Source organism: Tribolium madens, unplaced genomic scaffold (genome assembly GCF_015345945.1).
Source record: "Tribolium madens isolate multiple individuals breed KSU strain unplaced genomic scaffold, Tmad_KSU_1.1 Scaffold_7;HRSCAF=85;Tcas5.2_LG10, whole genome shotgun sequence".
NCBI classification, from domain to species: Eukaryota; Metazoa; Arthropoda; class Insecta; order Coleoptera; family Tenebrionidae; genus Tribolium; species Tribolium madens.
The window spans coordinates 3,126,507-3,151,791 of record NW_025401050.1 but is presented as its reverse complement, the minus strand read 5'-3'; the positions used below and the strand labels follow the sequence as shown (position 1 = coordinate 3,151,791).

The window sequence follows — 25,285 nt, the reverse complement described above, 5'->3', positions numbered from 1 at the left end:
TAATGATGCTGATATACATACAGGGTAAACCAGCGAGTTAAAAAAATCCATTAGTGACTTTAAATGGTAAAATTAAAAAAAAAATTGTTTAGGACAATAATAGATACTAATCTAGTCTATGGCTAAAAATTATTTTCAACTATAAAGTATGTCTCAAAAATAAGTTACAATACAAACTTGTGTTTTTTTAAATGAAACACCATATGTTTCTTAGCGTTTTTCGATGTAGATTTTTATGACAATGTTTTTAAGCTAAACTTTCATTGCTCGATTTTGCTTAGTTTTAAATATAAGACGTTTTTTCTTTGACGAAAACATGCACTTTTTAACAAATTTATTACACAAAAACTAAGACACCTAGAAATTTTTTTTACTACCGCAAAGAAGAAGGTACAAGCTATAAGGTTGTAACATTTTTTAGTGTGTTGCATTTGCAAAGCTAAAAAAAAGAAGGCGTTTATTAAAAGTTCAATATTAACTTAAAAAATTTTAATGGAACACCCTATTTATTGTTTTTGCATTTAAAAGAATATTAAATTGTTTTTCTAAAATTATTTACTTTTAGGTGTGTATAATCAATAACTAAAAAGATATTTAACGTTAAACATTAAAAAAATAATTGCTATTGTTTCAATACCCAAAAAGTGCACAATTGCACAAGAGATAGAAGAAATATTACTTAATTATCACATTTGTGTTAAACGGAAACCATTATTCTTTATTTTTACAATAAAATAATTCGAATTTCAATATTTATAACCACTTTTACAATCTCTGGATAAATCAACGGATAAATGATCCGTGGTGGAATTACTATGGTTGCCATAGAATCAACAATGCTCAGATATTGATAGGCATTATTGCTACAATTAATATTGAATGTTAAATATCTTTTTATTTGTCAATTCTAGACATTCAAAGATAATTTTTTTAGACAGACAATTTATCAATCTATTAGATGCAAAAATAAAAAATAGGGTGTTCCATTGAAATTTTTTAAATAATTTATAGTCATTGTTATTGATAGTCATTGTTACTACAATTAATATTGAATGTTAAATATCTTTTCATTTATCAATTCTAGACATTAAAAGTTTATTTTTTTTTGGATAGACAATCTATCAATGTATTAGATGCAAAAATAAAAAATAGGGATTTCCATTTCCAATTGTGTTTCAATTTGTTAAGTTATTTAGCTTTTAACAAATTTCTTAATTTATTAATCTTTACAAATACAAAACACAACAAAATTGCTACAGCTTTATATTCTGTACTTTCTTCTTTGCATAGGTAAGAAAAAATTAGTTCTAGCTGTCTTAGTCTTTGTGTATTAAATTTTTAAAAAGTGCATGTTTTCGTCAAAAAAAACGTCTTATTTCTAAAATTAAGCGAAATCGACTTATAAAAGTTTACCGTAAAAACATTGTTTTAAAAGGATACATCCAAGAATGCCAAGAAACATTCGGTATTTTATTTAAAAAAACATACGTTTGTATCATAACTTATTTTTGGGACATGCTGTATGGTTGAAAATAATTTTAGGTGATGCACTAGATTAGTATACAAGGTGATTCTTTTAGGGTCTATATTAGAAACTTTTTAACTTCTAAGGCAGATAGAAATTTGAAATTTTGTACACAACTCAAATTGACCAGTCTAAGTTAAATTAAAGTATTTTCAAATGGCTGAACTTCTGGAACTACGAGAAATTGGCGCCAACTTTGAAATTTTAAGAGGTAACCACAAATTTTTATAGCATTTTTAAATTCTCCTCTCCAAACTGAGTAAAATGTACCTAGTTGTTAGTACTTATCTGTCATAGTTTTTGACGTATGTCAATTTTTTGTTCAAAATTTTCATTTGCAGAGGTTTATTAAAATCATCACAGCTCTTGAACCGTTTGCGATAAGTGAATAATTTTTCTTGCATTCGATAACCAAAGATACGAAGAGTTTTCTAAAATTTTCAAAATTGTCAACTGTTAAATTGCAAAGCTTATATGATTTTTTGAAAATGATATTTAACAAACAGTGTTTTCAAATAAAATGACCCTATTTTCTCAACAATCGAAAGTATATCGATTTGTAGAAGGACATTTATCAACATGTCTTATACCCATCTCTTACAGTTTCTGAAATAATCACGAAAAACTTGTTTTGTTTTTTATTTTTATAGTCAATCACGTAGGCTTTGGAAAATGATCAAAACGTATAAAAGATTTCTTAGTCTACACAACACCCATCCGGAATTACGAAGAATTGAGGCAAGGATTGAGGCGGCATTTAATAATCTTCAACGAAATGAAATAATGGAAGCCACTCAAATCAGTTTACCGTCAAGTTGTGGACTGTTTGAAAATGGTAAACATATCGAACATCTGTATTAATTATGATATATCTTTATTGTATTTTTCCAAAGCCTACGTGATTACCTATAAAAATAAAAACAATAACATGTTTTTTGAGATTATTTCAAAAACTGTAGGAGATAGGTATAGGACATGTTGATAAAAGTCCTTCTACAAATTGATGTACTTTTGATTGCCGTTGAGAAAACAGAGTCATTTCATTTGAAAAAACTGAGTTATAGCTGTTTGTTAATGACCATTTTCAAAAAATCATATTAGCCTTGCAATTTGACAGTCGACAATTTTAAAAATTCTAGAAAACTTTTCGAACCTTTGGTTATCGAATGCAAGAAAAAATATTCACTTATCGCAAAGGATTCAAGAGCTGTGATGTTTTGAATGAACCATTGCAAGTGAAAATTTTGAACAAAAAATTGATATGTCAAAAACTATGACAGATAAGTACTAACAGCTAGGTACATTTTATTTAGTTTAAAGAGGAGAATTCAAAAATGCAATAAAAATAAGTGGGTACTATTTAAAATTTCAAAGTTGGCGCCAATTTCTCGTAGTTCCGGAAGTTCAGCCATTTTGAAAATAATTTAGTTAAACTCAGACTGGTTGATTTGGGTTGTGTAGAAAATTTGAAATTCCTATCTGCATTACAAGTTAAAAAGTTTCCAATGTAGGCCCTAAAAGAATCACCTTGTATATCAATGTCCTATACATTTTTTTTAAATTTCACCATTTAAAGGTCACATTCTATGAAGGTCACTAATGGACTTTTTCAACTGGCTGGGAGACTCTGTATGCTTACATTTTGGGAATGATCGAGCTTTGACAAGAAAAATATTCGATGGCACTCAGGTGTTTCCAAACTTCCGAATGTAATAATAATCAAAGAACAAGCTGAAATTTTTATATAAGCCATAAAGAAGGTTCGAGTCTTGAAAGTCGACGCCACTTTTATGACGTTTGACATATGATACTTGGGTAGTTTGCACGCTCCGTGGAGATCGGCTTACAAGTTTGCTAGTTTTGAACGTCGAACCTTTCAGCTTTAATTAAAAATATCGCGGGGACGAATTATTTTCAAAGGAGTCGAATACAATGGTATCTAATGTAGACAACTTTAATTAAGCACGACTTAACACGGGCGGTGAGTTTAACATCGCACTTGGACAATCCAAATGAAAACTGTCACGCCAGCCGCCGCACTGAATTATTAATATTCCCGGTTTTATTGTCGAACAATAATACATACAGACGTGATAGTTTATGAGTGGTCAGGGACGGTTTTGGGGATGCATTTCATCGTACCCAAGCGAAATTCAAACAGAACACTCATTGCTTAGCACTGAGTAGAGGAAGGTTGCTTATAATACAGGGTGTTTGACACAACTTTACGAGGCTTGCGCCTAATGTAGGCACCCAAATATACAAAAGTCACAAAACACTAGATACAAAAAATACACATTTAATTATTTAATTTTTTGAAACCCATGTCAGTAGTTGTCAAACTAATTACTGTTTCATTAATAATCATAAACTGCAGTTTTTCAGAAACAACGGCATAAATATGATTCTAGTTTATCTATCTTAATCACTAAATGTGATTCTAGTAATTTCACTAAATGTGAAAATATAGTAATTTTTGAAAGGGTGAACAAACTAGAAAAGATTATCCAATTTTTCAAAATTTGTAATCGAGATCGTATTGGAATATGTATTACTGATTGCATCTTACAGGCGCAGACCTCGTAAAATTATGTGAAACACTCTGTATAATAGAGCTTTGCTTTAATCACAAAACAATATTTATCGCAACAACCTAATTAAAAGAATGTTACAAACTGATATTTTATGAAAAGGAAATAAACAACAGAGTATAAAAAAAATTAAAAATCACATCATAAAAGCTCGAACAATTGAACTGTTTGAATTAGACAAATGAATTTGATAAGATGAGATTGCATAAAAATATCACTCTTATCAGTTTATATACAGGTTTTGGAAAAAACAATGATGGATTTCAAAGGGTGGTTTTCTAGATCGAAATAAGAAAAAAGTTTCTATCGATGTCCGAAAAAACTTCCTAAGGGAGTTAGAGCGATAAAACCACCTCAGATAAAAAATCACACTGCGTGGATTGCTTTTCGGAATTAAACTCGGTGCACGGTTAAATCTGGGAAAAAAATGTTAAAAACTTCATTAAAAGCAAAATTTTACGCTTTAAGTAAATTGAAAAAATACAATTGGAACAAGAAATTGTAAATTTGTTTAAATTTATTTAATATATGCAAAATACTAGACTAAAATACTAGACTAACATACTAGAATAGTAAAATATATTTATATAGTAGCTGATTCACCTAAGATGGCTAACTTTAAAAAATTAAATGCAACACTTAATACATACATTCTTCTAGTACATTGCATGTAGATAGAATGTATTATAACTTTTTTTTTACTTGTATTTTATAATATTTTTAGTGTATAGTAGAATCTACCGGGTGAATAAAAAATATGGAAATAAAATATACAGGGCTGTTCCGTCTAAATCCCACTTTAGAAGTACTGGGAGTTGGAATAATCGTATTTATTTAAAAATTGGTACATAGCCATAAACCATTAAGTCCTCCTAAATGAAAATATTTTCAAGATGGTGGCACTTCCGGTTATACCGAAAGTCGGTCTCAACTTTCTTATTTTAAATGGAAAGGTATATTTTTTACTGCGTTTTTGGATTAATCGGGTTATTTTAAGGGAGTTTTTATCAGCTTTCTCTATACCTAAATTTAGCCATTTTTTAAATATTTGGAGTTTTTCAAAAATTATTGGATCTGCACCTTCCACTTTAAAAATCGGTAACTCTGCTATTTCTTAAAATTTTGAATTCGTTTTTTTGGCGTTTGAAAGAGAAATTTTAGATCTTTCTTTCGGTGTTTTCAAATTTTGAAAAAAAATTAACAAACCATAAAATTTTAAGGTTACTTTTGTAATAATTCAAATACCCATAACTCAATTTTTTTTAATGAAATACCCCAATTTTTATTATACTTAATGGAGGAGAATTTAATTCTGCATCGATCTGTATTAACATTCCCTATACCTAAATTTAATAATTTTTAAGTTATGGTGACTTTTTGTTGAGACTGCCGAAAATCTGTTATTAGCCACATTCGTTTTCGTATAGTTTGCTATGGAAATCAAAAATGTCAAAATTGTTTCTCAATAAATGTCGACAGTGACTTATTCTTTGACAAATAGTGCCAAAATATGGAGAGTCAAAGCTACTCAAACTTAGATTTAATTAATTTATTTTGTATTTATGGAGAGTGTAACAAAATTATGATATCGTTCATATTAAACAAAAATAAACTTTTTTCACTTGTTAGCTTTAAATAATGATCGCATGGTACAACCTATCAATAATAATTAAGTTTGCATAACTTTGATTCTCCATATTTTGGCACTATTTGTGCAAATAATAAGTCACTGTCGACGTTTACTGAGAAACAATTTTGACATTTTTGATTTCCATAGCAAACTATGTGAAAACGGCTATGGCTAGTAATAAATTTTCTGTAGTATTAAAAAAAAGTCCATAACTTGAAAATTATTAAATTTAGGTATAGGGAATGTTAATACAGATCAATGCACAATTAAATTCTTTTCTATTTAGTAGAATAAAAATTGGGGTATTTTATTTGAAAAAATTGAGTTATGAGTATTTGAATTATTACATAAGTAACCTTCAAATTTTGGGATATGTTTTTTTTTTCAAAATTTGAAAACACCAGAAAAAGGATCTAAGCCTTCTCTTTCAAACGCCAAAAAACGAATTTAAAATCTTAAAAAATGGCAGAGTTACCGGTTTTTAAAGTGGAAGGTGCAAATCGAAAAATTTTTGAAAAACTCCAAATATTTAAAAAACGGCTAAATTTAGGTAAAGGGAAAGCTGATTAAAACTCCCTTAAAATAACCCGATTAATCCAAAAACGCAGTAAAAAATAGACCTTTCCATTTAAAATAAGAAAGTTGAGACCGAGTTCCGGTATAACCGGAAGTGCCGCCATCTTGAAAATATTTTCATTTAGGAAGACTTAATGGTTTATGGCTATGTACCAATTTTCAAATAAATACACAATTATATACAATTATACAATACAATTATTCCAACTCCCAAAACTTCTAAAGTGGGGTCTAGACGGAACAGCCTGTATACAGGATGCGCCAGAACTAGCGCCCCAGAAAAAAATTTCAAGTAAGGTAAGATACCAGGAACATGAAAAAAATGTTTAAAAATTTCTATCTGTCAAAATATTTTGACATTTATTTTTTGACATTTGACATTTTTTTATATCTATTTAAGGATACTGATGATCTTGTAAATGTTTTTTTAGAATTATTCAGTGAAGGTAAAAAAAATTGCCAATAAAAGCCACAAATAACATTAAACAGAGTTACAATTTAGGATACAGCTTCCTTGTTTCCTCTTTTAATAGCCTATAGCAAAAAAACTTGGAACATTATTTTTCCAACAGAAAAGAATAGAGTCAAAGTGCAAACTTTAAACCGTCATAACTGTGAAATTTTTACAGATAAATTTTTTTTAACATTTTTTCCATGTTCCTGGTATCCTACCTTATATGACAATTGAAACTGTTAAAGATTAGGGGTTTCTGTATGTGTAAACATTATAAAATTTACTAAAAGTCAGTTAGAACCAGGTCGCGAAATATCCATCTTATAAGACATTTTTGAAAACTCGATTGAAACAACTAAACTCCCATTACATAAACCATATTTTACTTCCAGCAACAACCTGTTTAAACACGATTTGGTATAAATAAAAACCATCTAAAAAATTCCCAAAACTTTATCACGATTCGTTAGTAATCCAAAGTTGTTTTAACTTTGCTTGTTACTTGACGAATCAATTTGGTACGAAGTGTGTGCTACTTGTAAATGGTTTTGCAGTCTGTGTCGTGCTTGTCACTTAGCCCGCAATCCCGCATTGCCCATTGGGGCTTATATTTAAGTCTTTGGCTTTAATCGAGCACTTAACTCACGTATGTCCGTCCCTAATAGTCCGTTCAATCAGCCATAAGCTTTCACAAATAGATGTGCTTATCCCAGACACACAATAATACAAGCGGATTAACATCGTATATATTCGCTCCAACATCGAATATTGTGCCAAGTGTTGTTTAATTACGACGAAGAGGAATTATTGGATTACCGGAACCGCATCGGCCAGATAAATTGTTTTCAATGTATACACAAAATCGTGTTCCCGTATAAATTAATTAAAAAAATCAAACAACGGTTTGTGAAGTAAAATTCACATTCTCGAGACCTGTCCCGAGCACACTCAACCAATTTCCTTCAATAATTAAAAATGATTCGTGGCGTAAACGGTCCAATTGCTTATTAATATTGAGAGGTTATCGATCGACGTTTAAGACGTGGGCGCCAAAATTCGATCAGATGCATCCCTCGGTTAATTTTCTGCAGTGAATGGGATGTCTGGCCTCGATTACCCGTCGATATAATCCGGAAACCCTTGTGGTTTGTTTTCAGATTGAACACCACCACACGGAACGCCTAATCCGACTAGGGTTGAAAGTCTCTGATGTATCACGAGGACTATATTGGCGACATAATCATATAAGCTCGGCGAAATTGAACCTGGACGATGACTACAGCAAGCACCAATATCACCAAACCACCACGCAGTTTAACTAAAAAACACAAACTTGAAATTACTAAATAATTAGTTTTTCTTATCATCCTCACAGAAAGGAAGTTTTTTTATCCTAATTTCAATTACAGAGAAAGACAGAATGATTGTGACTGTTAGTAACATAATTACACCTGAAAGATTTTTTTTCTAAGTTACTAATTTTCCCAGTCAGCAAACATCGATAGGATTCTTGAGTTTCTAATTAAATTAAATGAAAAAAATATATTAAAAGTTTTATAAAGATTTTTTGTTGGGTTGACACTAAATGTTTTATACTTTCTTTTTTTATTAATGAAAATAGTTCTACTTCAGGTTCTACAAGTACTGGCAGAGTTAAGTAAAAAACGTTTTGACTGCATGGTAGGTAAGTGAAAACGTAAACAACTGAAGGATGAAAAAAATATAGCACTTATACAGGATACGCCAGAACTCGCGCCCCAAACATTGACATTTATTTTTTGACATTTGACATTTTTTTATATCTATTTAAGTATACTGATGATCTTGTATATGTTTTTTCACAATTATTTAGTAAAGGGACAAAAATTTTACCAATTAAAGCCACAAATAACATTGAATAGAGTTACAATTTAGGATACAACTTCTTTGTTTCCTCTTTTAATAGCCTATAGCAAAAAAACTTGTAAAATTATTTTTCCAACAGAAATAAATACAGTCAAGGTGCAAACTTTAAACCTTCATAACTTCGAAATTTTTATAGATAAATTTTTTTTAATATTTTTTCCATGTTCCTGGTATCTTACTTTATATGGCGTTTTTCTCTGGAACGCGAGTTCTGGCGCAGCCTGTATTCTTAGTCTTAAAAATTTGCAAATTGCTGTAAATACGAGTATACAATTTATTTGAGTAATCCAAAAAAAAATATTACGGGAAAAATAATTTTATAATATAATAATTATTTATTATAATAATATAATATAATAATTTCATTCCTCATTGTTCCTCTTTTAAACCACCGGACATTTTTAGACTCAGAATTTTTTTAATTAGGTAGCTTTACTAACTGAACAATTCTATCATTTTCAAATACCAAAAAGATTTACTTTACCTTCGTAGTTGATTTTTTGTTTATTGTTTTCATTTACAATGTCTTAGAATAACTTCAAATTAAAGATTTAACAACAAATGTTTTAATTTAAGTAAGAAAAAATTTAATAGAAATTGATTTTTAAATACGTAAAAAAGCAAATGCGACTACACGCTCTAAAATCGAAATGTGAGAGGAATTAAAAAGTAAATATTTTTATTTGTTAACTTTAACTTAAAATAAAAAAAAAAACTGTAGCTTGGTTGAAAAAAATTGTTAGCCAACGCCATCCTACAAAATTCATTATCACTAGGGACGAGATTTTAGGTAAAATGCCTTTTTGATTCTATTAAGGCTCGTGGTCGGAACCCAAAATTTTAAACGTTTCAAATGAAATAGATTTCGTACACAACATTTTTTTGAGTTCTAACATTCTAAAACGCAAGTATTTGATCTAAAACGACAAATACTCGTATAACCTTCCATGTCTTAAAACCTTAATTTTAATATTTTTTCAAATTTTTCAAACACAAATAATAAATGTATTTTTTTTAATTTGTTTTTTGTTATCGTCTTTTTCACTTTATATTTTTTATTTCTCCACTTTGAGTAGGTCTGAAACCGAAAGTGAAATATGCTAAGTTTTGGTTGTTAACAAAACAAGAGTTTTGTTAACTTAAGTTTTTAAAAATACTTAGTTAAAAATTTATCTTAAATACCAAATTCCCTAATTTAGTTGCCAGTGTGGCCATAAGAGTACCAAGCTGTAGAAATAAAAATATTATGATATAATCTTATTAAAACTAAAAATATTTTGTTTTTGCAAAAAAGCTCAAACAAGTAATTTTTTTTAATGCACAATTACAACTTGATTTAAAGATTTTACACTTTTGGGTTTTTGATTAATGATGTCATCGACATTTTTTTTTAATGGAGCCTCTAATTTTTTTAGCTAATTTGATAGATCTGTGTCGAAATGACAACGCCAAAATATTAAATATATTAAATCAAAAATCATCAAAAAAGTGAAATAATATCAATAAAAAATAAATATACAATTTTAAATCAGGTGTCTCTCTCAGTCATATTTTAATTATTAACTATCAATATGTTAACAACAGGAACCTTACTTTATGTTTTATGAAATGCAAAGAATAATATAATCGCGCATTTCTTAGAAAGAGAGTACTGAAAAAATGTTTAAAAAATTCTGTCAAAAAATGTTGACATTTATTTTTTGACATTTCACATTTTTATGTCTACTTAATGATACTGATGATCTTGTATATGTTTTTTTATAATTATTTAGTAATAAACTTTTGCCCATGAAAGCCACAAATAACGTTAAACAAAGTTAAAATTTGTGATACAGCTTCCTTGTTTCCTCTTCTAATAGCCTGTAGCAAAAAAAACTTACTAAAATATTTTTACAAAAAAAATAGGGTCAAAGTGCAAAATTTAAACTTTCATAACTTCAAAATGTTTATAGATAGAATTTTTGTAACTGTTTTTGCATGTTTCTGATATCTCACCTTACATGGCATATTTCACTGAGGCGCGAGTTCTGGCGCACCATGTATAGCTCTCGCCATTTCTGTCACTTCTCACATGTTTTCTTTATGAAATAGTGAAACCTTTTTTTTTTTTGTTAGTAGAATTCAGTGGTAAAACAGAATTGAAATAGAACTCAAAAATTTATAACCAATTTCTCTTTAAAAAACGCAGATGCAACGTTGCCAGTGACGATAGCTGTAGCATGAGGTTTTTATCCCCAAATTTATAATTCCAATATTTCTACTATAGGAACTCTACCTGGGTAATCTGGATTAAGTTTTCAAATATTTTTTTTTGAATTTTGCGCCAAAAATGCAATATAACATTTTTGCTTAACCTGTAATTAAATCAAATCTGTAATTAAAACTTTTATTTATTATTTTGACTCAGTAAAAGTTCATTTTTCTGTTGATTTTGGACAAAGCAAAAATGTTTACGCAAGTTAAATAACAAAAATTATTTCAATAGGAAAATAAATGACTCTTCTTAAGTCCGAATCACGATCGTAAATCAGAATATTAAAGTTTTAATTACAAATTTGTTCGTGTCAGGTTAAGAAAAAAATGTAATTCTTTTTTAAAGAATAAAATCATTGATACATTTTTTTACTTTTGCAAACTCAATACGGGGACATAATGAATTTGATTTTTATAAAACATATATTTTTATCCGAGATATTATAAAATAAAGAACATTTATTCCCTAGGATTTTTTTTTTCATATTTTATGTTTTTACTGATTTTTTTTAAGATCCTTTTTGCATTTTTTAACGTCTTAAAATCCGCCTAAATATTCCAAACGTGGGCAAAACACTCATAAATAGAGTCAATTTCCACTGTTTATTTGTATTCAAGTTTTCTAACAGTTTTATTAATGGATGAGCGGTTTTAGTAACGACCCAGCAAACAAACTTGCACTCAATCCACCCGGACTAGTTATCCCGGAACTAGTTCGAAACCCTTACGAAATCCAATAAAACGCGAAATAACTCGTTTAATTAACCTATCTAACTGATCCCTCCGGCTTTTTGATAAAACATAATCATTTCTCCAGACTGTTCTTTTCTTATCTCTTCTCCCAAATTAATTGTTTCGTTTAATTCGGCGTTAAAATGATAAGACTGGGGTTGCGTGTCGATACGTTCGTGCCAGAAAATCGTATATAACCCAAAACAACAAACACTAATTACGGATTGCAAGCGTCAGAGATATATAAAATTTGTGATGGTAAATACACATGTCAAAAATAATTGAGAGGGAAAAGTGCATCTGGAAGCTTTGTCATCGACTTTATTTATTGAAATTGCATTCGTGAATTCGATTCAAGAAAGTTTTAATAATTTCGGAGTTTTGGTGTAAAGTTGTCGGTAGTAGTGTTACGGTTGTGGAGGGAAATTTATAGGGGGTGAGGGTATAAGCGTTTATTTTCTAGAAAAGTTGACTTCGGAAGAGCCAAGAATACGTTTTTATTTCGTTTTTATGGGTCACACAGTTGAACACATAAAGTATAGTTGTTTATTATACAAGACGATAAAGAAATTGTTTATCTACGAGTGGAAAGGTTAAGTTTACGAGTGACAAAGTCACGAGTGGACTTTTTTCATGTATATTTTGTTTTAGTTTGTACTCACCTACCAGAATTTCTCGAATATGAACAATAGATAAAAATTACTTTATTTCACTAGACGATAAAAGACTACTTTATCTATTGAAATCAGTTGATAAAAGCATTTTTTAACGTTGAGTACCCACAAAATAAAAATTAATTAGTTTATTTAAAAAAATGGACTTGTAAGTCTTATTTTTTATTTTGTTCTGTTTGACTACTATACTGTTCACATACCACGTAAATGTCCCATTTTTAAAAGTAATATTTTCCAAACTAATTAATACGAAGATTCAAAAGCCCAACACTCTATCCATATTAAACCTACAATTAAATTTTCGTCGCGTGCTGTGTCATATTTATGTAGAATAAATGTAAGCAAGGTCGCGCGAGGTTATCGACTAGTTCCCCTGTATTTCCTCTTGTTTAGTATGTAAAATAAAATTCTGTGAATTAATCTTGTCACGTTTTAAGACACGAAAAAATTAATCCTTTATTTAATCAGCTTTTTGTTTACACTTCTTTGACGGCTTTATTTAAATTTTTCCATCAATTTTCTTTATTTTAATTTACTGGTTGTACACGTGTTTGTGTTTTATCAATTTTTGTTTATGCTGAAAATGGATGAACAATTTTTTACCGATGACGAAAAACTTTCGTCTCTTGATTCTCAACAAGGCCTGATTTATTACTTTTATTTATTACTTGATGTATGGCGATTTTATCAGATCCATAAATTTTTCTTTATAGTTTTGGATAATCCAGCTGATAAAGCAACTAAAGCTAAAATCAACCCTACTGCAACGCCAAATCCAGAGTTTTAATACAAACAGAGATTATACAGGTGGTCCCGAAACGTGTACTACTTTACATACAACGAAAAGATGGGGACAAAAAGTAACCTGAGATTTCGCGTAAAAGGGATTTAACCGAACTTACCTCTGCACCAAGTTGCGATGTTTAAAAGTTAGAGGACGCCAATAAAACTATTTTCTTTGTTTAAATTAATAACTAATTACATTATAGTTAATTAACACAAACATACGTAAAAAACACTAAAACCTATTTTTTTAATACAATTTTAAAAACAAAAATAATAAATGGCCAACGTTCAAAATTGTAACACATCTATTATTTCTTATTTTAAAACCAACGCTGATACAAAAATTTTATAGTACTCAAAAATTGTTTAAATATATTGTAAAATAAGAATTACGCCACTCGAATTACATACAGGTGTCCCAGCGAGTTGAAAAAGTCCATTAGTGACCTTTAAATGATAAAATTAAAAACAAAATGTATAAGACATTGATAGATACTAATCTAGTGCATGACCTAACCGTAACAGCATGTCCCAAAAATAAGTTACGATACAAACTTGTGTTTTTTTTTAAATGAAACACCGTATGTTTCTTTGCATTTTTGGATGTATCCTTTTAAAACAATGTTTTTACGCTAAACTTTTATTATTCGATTTTGCTTAGTTTCAGAAATAAGACGTTTTTTTGACGAAAACATGCACTTTTTAAAAATTTATTACACAAAAACTAAGACAGCTAGTTTTTCTTACTGCTGCAAAGAAGAAAGTACAGAATAGAAAGCTGTAGCAATTTCTTATTTGGCATTTGTTAACATTAATAAATTAAGAAGTTTGTTAAAAGTTAAATGACTTAAAAAAATTAGATAGAATACCGTATTTTTTATTTTTGCATGTAATAGATTGATAAATTACCTGTCTAAAAAAACAAACTTTTAATGTCTAGAATTGATAAACAAAAACATATTATTTTTTAACATTCAATATTAATTGTAGCAACAATGCCTATCAATATCTGAGCACTGATACTATGGCAACCATAGTAATTCCACCACGGATCACTTATCCGTTGATTTATCCAGAGATTGTAAAAGTCGTTATAAATACTGAAATTCGAATTATTTTATTGTAAAAATAGAGAAGAATGGATTCAGTTTAACACAAATGTGATTATCAAGTGATATTTCTTCCATCTCTTGTGCAACTGTGCACTTTTTGACTACTGAAACAATAGTAATTATTTTTTTTATTTTTTAAATATCTTTTTAGTTATTGATTATAAACACCTAAAAGTAAATAATTTTAAAAAGACAATTTAATAATTCTTTAAATGCAAAAACAATAAAAAGGGTGTTCTATTTAATTTTTTTCAGTTCTTGAACTTTTAACAAACGCCTTCATTTTTATGCAACACACTTAAAAAATGTTACAACCTTATAGCTTGTACCTTCTTTTTTGCGGTAGTAAAAAATATTTCTAGATGTCTTAGTTTTTGTGTAATAATTTTTTTAAAAGTGCATGTTTTCGTCAAAAAAACCGTCTTATTTTTAAAACCAAGCACAATCGACAAATAAAAGTTTAGCTTAAAAATATTGTAATAAAAATCTACATCCAAAAAGGCTAATAAACATATGGTATTTCATTTAAAAAATACAAGTTTGTATTGTAACTTATTTTTGAGACACGCTGTATAGTTTTAAGTGATGGATTAGATTAGATCTATCAATGTCCTATATATTTTTTTTGTTTTACCATTTAAAGATCAATAATGGACTTTTTCAACTCGCTGGGACATCCTGTATAACAAGAATATGGCTTAAAATGTGTCAAGTTTTTAATAAGTAAGTAAAATAATAATAAAATAAAAGAAACAGAACCAAAACATGTGGTTTTGATTTTAAATTTCTGTACCAAATTTTATAAAAATCGATTAATTCATTAAAAAGTTATTAAATAAAAGCGAAAATAATTTTTAAATTATTTCGCCCTCTAACTTTTAAACGGTGCAACTTCGTACAGAGTTAGGTTAAGTTAAATTACTTTATTTTGGCTTCGAAAATTACTCTTTGTTCCCATTTTTTTACATCCAGTATTTACTGCGGTCTAGAGTATTTTTGGAATACACGATACTTGATTTTATTTCTAAGTAATTCATTCTGAAACATTATATTTGTGAAAGTGTTGTTTGGAGAGGTTAGTTTGTCCACCCTGTATACAGCTCCACGGTGGGGATCTCAGTTATTACTTATTATAAGAGATATGAGGTCGGTTGAATTAGTGCAAAGTTGCGTATAACAATTGTCTGAAAGAAAATTTGATGTGTCATTTTTAATTTTTGAATTACCTATTACAAAACACTGTAATATGTAATTTTCGTTTTTATTTTTTAAGCGTAAACTAAAAAACTAGACACATTTAACTAGAACACTTTTTTACAAGAACTCTAAATCTGTTATCGTATTTTCCAAGACATTATTAATGCCAGAATTACAGCACTCAACTTTGTTTTTTTTTTAACGGACACTCTGTATATGTTCGCTTATTAATTATGCTGAAAGCTTGTGGGTTAGCCTCAAGTATGGCTAAAGTGATCGAATGTAAGCGTTAAGTCACTTTCAAGCGTTCTGTCAGTGACAATATTACCAGTCCTGAAAAGACCACACAATATAGGAATGTCGCTGAAATTTATTAGACCGCAAGTCTGTCACTTGAACGTCCTGAAAATTAATTTTTGGGAATATGCATATGAATGAAAATTTTTCGTGTTTTCCCTTGGAGACAGTGGTGATTTATACAAGACGATACATTTTCACACACCATGGAACAAAAGTAACCACATGGTTGTAAATTAAGCCGGAGAATATATTTTCAGTGACGACGGCCATTACGCGTAAGGAGACTGTGGTGAGCGTTCAGCCATTGGCTCAGCAAATGGCGAAAGCTGGGATAATTGTAGGGATGTTATCTTAGTGGAAAGGCTTAAATGTGTGTCTTTTCGGTTGTAATTAACAAATTAAGAGATTTTTGACCCGAAGAAAGCACCGGAAAGGAAGATTTTTTTCGTGATAAGTCGACGGTGGCAAAGGAAAGGTCTGATGTTTGTGATGCTCTACTGGTTGTATAAGATTTTGAATAACATCGTTGAAATATTTTCATGAAAAACGGAAATTATTCGGAAATGTAAGCTTGGCCAAAAACATTATTTTTTTAATTTAATTACAGTGAAATGTAAAGAATTGTCCAAATGGCTGGTTAGGATTTAAATTGAAATGAAATGCTTTACTAAACTTTGTTAAACTTTATTAAAAAGATATTGCTACGTAAAATTAGCTTAATTCTGGGTTAAAATATAAATTTGATTTCTATCAATCGTCCTATACAGTTATTAAAATTATATTCACTTTATATAAGTTTTGTTCAGTTTTTATCTCGTGGAATAGTTTGTAGCTCAAAATATTTTTCTGATGAGAATGCCATTCAACACTGACTTTTCCATGACGAAAAAGTTAAGAAAAAAATTGAAATAATTAAAATTTAACAAAAATTGTATTAATAATTTGAAATACGGTGTCACCTGTTGATATCACGAAAAAACCCATTATCATTTATTAAAACAAAACATTATAAAAATTTTCATAAGAGTGAAGTGTTCTTTAATAGCTAAATAAATAAATTAATAATTACCTACTGTATCTGAAATACTCTTTGTTAGGAGCTTTACTATTTTTTTCATTGAAAATAATAATTGATTTTTGTTTAGTGTTTTTGGTAAAAAAATTAAAAAAATAGAAGAATATACTTATTATCAAAAAGCAGTCGACAAAATTGTTGGTTGCCATTAAAAAAAATAACGTCACTGCCTAAAATCCAATGACGTCCATAAAAGCAAGCATAAAAGTAGGATGTAAAATGTTACTTCTGAACCAGGATATTTGGCGTCTTAAAAAACAAAGCAAAATCCTAAAAATTTATATAAAATCCTTCAAAAATCATTAATTCATAATCATATGAAACAACCAAGAAAAGACAAAATTCTTAATCAAATTCCTCGGTTTTTTACATCTCAAAATGGATTTTTATTTCTGGAACCGAAAGTAAGGGCACTTTAAAAAAAATAATAAAAATCATGGAAATTAGATCCAATAAGTTATTAAAATTTTTTTAAAAAAAGTCAAAGTTCTTCATTTTTAGATACCCCAAAATGGCTTTTCATTGATGAACTAGGATAATAGTTGGTAAAATCATTATGATATTTTGGATCGTTTTTTAATAATTTTTGAAAGTGCCAATTGGTCCAGAAATTTTGGAAAATTTTTAATGATTTTTTTGCGTACCCAATTTCTGGTGGTCTATAGATATTTGGGGCGCATAAAAATTAATATTTTTTTTTCGAAAAACATCTAATTTTTTAGAATTTCGCCTTGTTTTTTAAGGCGCCAAATATCCTGGTACAATCCCTCCTTGATTTGATGATGTTTTTCCTTTTTTTGCATGCGCCAAATGACTGAAATAAAAAGTCATTTTGAAATGTTTATATACAAGGTATTTTGTTAGTTTTTTATGGTGCTTTTGAGGTAATTTTTGGTGATTCTCATCGGTTTTTTGTGCCCAATTTTGGGTGGTCTACAAATATTTGGGTACTTTGGAGGTGCATAAAAATTAGTGAATTTTGAAGGATATTAGGTCTTTTTCGAGTTAAGACTCCAAATATCCTGGTCCAGAAAGTAACATTTTACATCCTACTATGTTACAGTACAGTCGAATTGATTGTAGGATTTATAAAAATAAAATTGACCTATTTGAGAATTTTTTTGAAAAATGACCCATAACAAAAATATTAATTTTGTGCGTTGCTTTTGGTTCACTCTGTATATTAATTTACTTAATTCCGTTGACAATCCGTTCATTATTTCTATTTTGAGTTTATACTTAAAATTTAAATTTAAAATTTCTGAAGGAAAATTCTAAATTCTAAATAGAAAATTTCAAATTTGGCTCTTAATTTGGCTCTGTTAATAATAAAATAATTAAATTAATAATTTACAAAAAAATAAGCATGTTTTAAGTAAATTGTAGTGTTTTACACTATTCGTTTTAAGTAAAAAAAAAGTAATGCAATAGTTTTTTGTACTTACCTTTTTAAAATATGGGAAAACAATCATTAATGATCTCTACAAAAATAAACACTTATCCAAAACACTTTATTGACTATACATCGAATAAATTAAGCTTTTAATCCTAAAAACACATAACCTTATCTTATATCTACTTACGTATGTACATACATTAAAATAAATAAAATTAAGCAATCCTACAAACAACTTAGAAAACAGCTTTTACAACAGGCGCAAAAAACCAATACAACAAACAAACCATCATTATAATAAACACATAGTGAATAGCAGCTAACAGAACCATCTTCTTTTTAGCTTTGGGCACCGTCTCGAGAGGATCATTTAGTAAGTAAATCCTACCACCTACAATAACTTTATCCCAGTATTTCTCCCAATTGAAACTCTTCATATCGAAATTGAAAACAACTTTATCCTTATCATCAAGTTTATCAAAAAGACGTTCCGTGTTATTAGTTTCAAAAGTCCAAGAGCGTGTTGTAAAGAACGAGAGCAAACTGATGAGTTTACTGATTTTGCGATATTTTTCAACAGCTCTGCAACAGACAAGAAATTTAAATTGTTTGTTACACACTAAATAAAGACTTACAATGGTCTTTTGCCAGCAACTAACAATACTGAATCCACTAAATAGGCAAAAAGAGTGTGGTAGAAAAATTCCCGGATTTTGTGAACAGGTTTATAACGTGTTGTTTGAATGTATCGGTACCAAACAGCATCACTTAGTGGATACACAAATGTGAATTTTTTAAATTCGTTAATAAGATTGTCCCAAGTAATTAAATTGTTTTTGTGACCCGGAAAATTATAAATAGGGATTAATTTATCTTTTGGTTCATTTTTCGTCCTAAAAATGCCAAAATTATTATTTTTTATTGTATTTCATTGTCCATACTGTTCCACTTCCCAAGCTGCTGCTAGTATGTTATTGACGACATAATCAGCAGGAACGACTCTAGCAGGAAGGTTTTCGTCCAAATGAAGGGTTCTCAAAACACCCAAACATACCCCAACTACCACCCCAACCACGCCATGAAAATTGTTGATCCAGCCAGGAAGGGGGTCCTCAAACGTCGAAATAACTAAATTTTAACAATTAAAAATTAGATAAAAGCAGAATTATTATTTTACCGACGGCGGGACGTACAATTGCGACTGGAAGAACTTGTTTATAGGATCGAATCACTTCCTCTGCTACTGCTTTTGTGTAAACGTAAGTGTTAGGCCACTCACCCAAGAGGCTAAAAATCAAATATTTATTTTGATAATACATACAAGGTGTTCCAGCGAGTTGAAAAAGTCCATTAGTGACCTTTAAATAGTAAATTAAAAAAATATACAGGGGGCGCTAGAACTCGCGCCCCAGGGAAAAAGGCCATCTAAGGTAAGAGACCACGAACATGAAAAAAATTTTTTTTCAATTTTATCTATAAAAATTTCGAAGTTATGAGAGTTTAAATTTTGCACTTTGACTCTAATTATTTCTGTTGTTGTTGTTAATTTTTCAAGTTTTACAGGCTATTAGAAGAGGAGACAAAGAAGCTGTATCCTAAATGTTGTTTGTGGCTTTTATTAGCAACATTTTTGTACCTTTACTAAATAATTGTAAAAAAAAAAACATATACAAGATCATCAGTATCATTAAATAGACATAAAAAAATATCAAATGTCAAATTTTTTTGAAAGATAGAAATTTTTAAACNTACTAAATAATTGTAAAAAAAAAAACATATACAAGATCATCAGTATCATTAAATAGACCTAAAAAAATGTCAAATGTCAAAATTTTTTGACCGATATAATTTTTTAAATATTTTTTCCATATTCTTGGTATCTTATTTTACTTGCAATTTTTCTCTGAGGCGCGAGTTCTGGCGCACCCTGTATATAGGACATTGATAGATACTAATCTACTCTACCGCCTAAAATTATTTTTAACTATACAGCGTGTCTCAAGATAAGTTACAATAAACTTGTGTTTTTTTTTAAACACCATATGTTTCTTAGCGTTTTTGGTTGTAGATTTTTATGACAATGTTTTTAACTAAACTTTTATTGGTCGATTTTGCTTAGTTTTAAAAATAAGACGGTTTTCTTGACGTAAACATGCACTTTTTAAAAATTTATTTCACAAAAACTAAGACATCTAGTTTTCTCTTACTACCGCAAAGAAGAAGGTACAAACTGTAAGATTGTAACATTTGTCTACTGTGTTGCATTTGCAAAGACAAACAAATGAAGGCATTTGTTAAAAGTTCAATAACTTACAAAATTTAAATGGAACATCCTATTTATTGTTTAAAATATTATTAAATTGTCTTTCTCAAATTATTTACTTTTAGGTGTTTGTTATAATCAATAACTAAAAAGATACAGGGTGTTTGAGGATATCGCGCAAATATTTTAACCACTAATAGGACTCGTCAAAAGAAACAACTTTCGTTATTCCAACTTTTGTCGAAAGCACGTCATTTCTGAGTTAAAATTAAAAATAAATTGAGACTGAAAACACGTCCCCGCCTATGTCTTAATACGATGTTTACAATCATTCATAAGAAAAAACTTTGGAACGTAAACATCGTAAAGCCAAAAAAAAATATTGCTACATTAGGGTAGATCAGTGTCAATGTTAGTGGGTCAATACTTGCTATTATAAAAAAATGCTCGAAGTGTGCTCATTCGTTGCCAATACACACTTCTTGTACTCTTCGGACTAGGGAAGCTTGCGAGTTATGTTAGAGTTCAAAGGGAACATAAATATAAATACAAATAATTAGTTATCACTGTTATCAGTAAAAGTACATAAAATTTGTATATAAATTGAAGTAATTATTAGAAGATGTAACATTGTAATACCYAATCTCTGTCTGTTCGAATAAAGATTTTGTTTTTAAAAATTCATAATAATTTCCAAGTTATATAAGTGGCGCAGTCAGTAGGATAGTGCGATCGTGGTTCCTGCATCGAGCAAAAATCAGCGATTTGAAATTTTAATTTCTTAAGCGCTATCCAAAAGAACCGAAGYCTCTCCCGAAGGTTTTGCATCGTGCCAAGATCCAGGAAAGTCTTCCCGTCCAGGCAGAAGATTGAAAAATACCGAAGGACCAGAGCATTCCCAGAAATTTTGCATCGAGTCAAAATCCCAGGAAGCCCTTTTGGTCGAAACAAGTACCGGATTCACCAGGTTAGTGAATTTGAGTACCAATCCTTTTGAATATTCCCTGTTTAGGAATCACAATAGTTAAAGTTTTTTTTAAACAAACAACAAATTGATAATAATAAGAGTATATTAGTGAAATTACTATAAAAACAATAAATAATAAAATAAATTAAAAGAAGTTAATTAATTAGTTTATGAATAATTTAAGTGATTTATTGGAAGCAATAAATTCTATTAGCAATAATATGGTTCCACCAGATACAAATCAACCAAATCTTCAACTTTTAAAACTATATATTGATACAATTCCTAATTATGATGGAAATCCAGATACTCTCGAAATTTTTATTAATGCATGTGATTATTTATTTCAAATTTATGGTAATATACAAGAATTAAAAACTTATTTAATTCGTGTAGTAATAAGTAAACTTGTCAACCYCGCTTTAATTTTAATWGGTACTAAAACCGAATTACAAWCATGGCCCCTTATAAAAAACGCGTTACGATTAAGTTTTGGAGACCAACGAAATTTGGATTGCCTCGAACAAGATCTCATAACAGTTTTTCCACAAAAAAATGAATCACCATTAGATTTTGGAAAACGAATTCAAATTTTACGTAGTCATTTATCCACGAAATTAAACAGTCTTAMTCCTACCGAAATGCCAGATATAACAAAAGCAGTGTATATAAAACAATATGATCAATTGGCATTAAAATCATTCATTAGAGGTTTACCAGGAGATTTACAAAGTATTGTAAGATTAAGAAATCCCACATCATTGGAAAACGCAATGCAACTTGTAACAGAGGAACAAAATTTCCGTTACACACAAAATTTCACTCATTTGTTACATTCCAATAAACCCAACAATCATGTTAAAACATATAATAAGTCTCAAACTAATCAAATTACACAACCATCATCCTCATTTAGCTATAATAATCCTAATCTTAGCAATAACCATATTTATCGTCAAAATAATAATTTCGCTACATCTTTTGGTACAGAACAATTCCCTAGTCAACCAATAAATTTAAAACCCTCAAAACCCATTCAAAAGAAWTTTTTTAGTAATGCACAAGTTTTTGGTCAACAAAAAAATGTTTTCAAACCAACAGYTCAAGTTCCTAAAAATCCCGTGGAATACATGTCCACRACATCAAAAAATCCATCAGTTAGACAAAATTTTGCACAACCAATGTCTGTAACATCACGAAATCAATCATTTAGACAATTTAATCATTTTAGACCATCTGGACCCAAAAATTTTATTTCCGAAGAAATTAATTTTGTTCAAAACAATGACAAATTACAAACAAATTATTTATCAAATCAAACAAATAATTATGAAGAAGAAGAGTATTTACACAATAATGATATCTTAATTACTTCAYATAATCATTTTCCCATGACCAGCAAAAATATTTACTCTAATCATAATGAACCCATCAATGAATCATCTTATCAAAATTTAGCAAATGATGAACTTCCAAATAATGATTCCGAAGAAAATTTTTTACATACTAGGCCAAAGTCACAAACAAACGTAATTTGTGAAATTCATAACATGAGTTCATATAATTCATTACCTTACATTAAAATTCAACATCCACCTCTTAAATTACTTATTGATACAGGATGTTATACTTCATTATTAAGACCATCTATAGCCGAAAAATATTTCCCATCTACAATTTATCATCAAAATTCTACAATTAAAACAGCTACAGGTGAAAGAATCATTAAATATAAAGCAGAAATACCTGCATTTCCTGAATTTTGTACAAACAAAACTTTTGAATTTMTATTATATGARTTCCATGATTTTTTTGATGGAATTATAGGCATAAGAGATTTAATGTGTATGAAATTTTCTATAGATTTAATAAATAAAAAGTTAAAAAATAAATATTTAGAAATACCATTTTATTATAGACAACCAAATGAAAATACAATGACTATTAGTGTCGATGCTCACGAAGTTTTAAAACTAAAGTTACCTGTTAATTGTTATAACGGGGAAATTATAATACCTGAACAAAAAATTTTTAATTTATTTATTCCCGAAACATTAACTATAGCAAACAACGGATTTGCATATACAGAAATCTATAATAACACAGATTCACGAATAACAATATCAATAAATAAACRTATAAAAGCAGTAAATATAACAGATTCATTGCAGCAACATTTCAATATTTTTRACGTAGAAAACTTTTTACCAAATAAAAACGAATCTTCACCAAAAACAATAATAAACGTTGAAAATTTAATTCGAACAAATCATTTAAACAGTGAAGAAAGAAAAGCAATTTTGACCCTATGTCATGAATATTCAGATATTTTTCATCATGAAGATAAAAAATTGACATTCACTAATCAAATTAAACACGAAATTAAAACTATTGATGAAATTCCCGTTCATACTAGATCATATAGATATCCATTTGTACATAAACCTGAAGTTGAAAAACAAATAAAACAAATGTTAGAAAATGGAATAATTCGACCATCACAAAGTCCATGGAGCTCACCCATTTGGGTAGTACCAAAAAAATTAGATGCAAGTGGCAAACAAAAATGGAGAATAGTTGTAGATTACAGAAAAGTAAATGAAAAAACAATTGATGACAGATATCCTCTTCCGAATATTACAGATATATTAGATAAACTAGGTAAATGCCAATATTTTAGTACCTTAGATTTAGCTTCGGGATTCCACCAAATTGAAATGGACCCCAAATCTATTGAGAAAACTGCATTTAATGTAGAAAATGGACACTATGAGTATGTACGAATGCCCTTTGGATTGAAAAATGCGCCAGCCACATTCCAGCGGGTAATGGACAACGTTTTAAAAGATTTACAAGGAAAAATATGCTTTGTTTATATTGATGACATTATTATATTCTCAACATCATTACAAGAACACATTGTGAATCTAAAACTTATTTTTAACAGACTRAGACAATGTAACCTTAAAGTTCAACTTGATAAATCAGAATTTTTACGTAAAGAAGTAGAGTTTCTAGGGCACGTAATTACACCTGAAGGAATCAAACCCAATCCGAAGAAAATTAAAGCAATTGAAAATTTTCCAATTCCAAAAACTGTAAAAGAAATAAAGTCATTTTTAGGACTCATAGGATATTACCGGCGATTTATAAAGAACTTTGCAAAAATAACAAAACCATTTACTAAATGTCTTAAAAAAGGTGAAAAGATTGAACATACACCAGAATTCTGTCAAACTTTCGAATATTGTAAAAAATTACTTTATGACGAACCAATTTTGCAATACCCTGATTTCAAAAAACCATTTATTTTAACAGCGGATGCCTCAAATGTAGCAATTGGAGCCGTATTAAGTCAAGGAGAAATAGGTAAAGATTTGCCAATCGCATATGCGTCAAGAACATTAAATCCAACAGAATGTAATTATAGTACAATCGAAAAGGAATTATTAGCAATAGTATGGGCAACTAAATACTTTCGGCCTTACCTATTTGGAACAAAATTTAAAATTGTTACGGACCATAAACCACTTCAATGGCTATTCAGTTTAAAAGAACCAAATTCACGACTTGTAAGATGGAGATTAAAATTAGAGGAGTTTGATTATCAAATATTTTATAAAAAAGGTAAACAAAATACTAACGCGGATGCACTTTCTAGAGTAGAAATAAACGCAATAGAAGAACAAGATGATACATTATCACTAGCTGTTAATTTAGACCCAAAAGAACAATTAGAACAAACTCTTGATGATTACCTTGATGATCCTAGTAAAATTCCAGTACCTGATAGCCCTTCAATATTCAAATTAATTCAAAATGAAATTGAACCAAAAATTAAAATACTTT

General features: G+C 29.1%; 1 protein-coding gene across 1 annotated transcript in view; it reads right to left on the bottom strand.

Moving 5' to 3' along the window:
• Nucleotides 1-18,307: 18,307 nt before the first annotated feature.
• The window catches only part of LOC123010116 (fatty acyl-CoA reductase wat-like), a 17,434-nt gene continuing 10,456 nt past the window's right edge, over nt 18,308-25,285 (bottom strand). Inside the window, exons 3-6 of the mRNA XM_044406812.1 lie at nt 19,384-19,493; nt 19,148-19,334; nt 18,842-19,099; nt 18,308-18,788 (exon numbers count right to left, since the gene is read on the bottom strand). Coding sequence (XP_044262747.1) covers nt 18,443-18,788; nt 18,842-19,099; nt 19,148-19,334; nt 19,384-19,493 — 901 coding nt within the window. The 3' untranslated portion in view covers nt 18,308-18,442. The remainder of the gene's footprint in view (nt 18,789-18,841; nt 19,100-19,147; nt 19,335-19,383; nt 19,494-25,285) is intronic.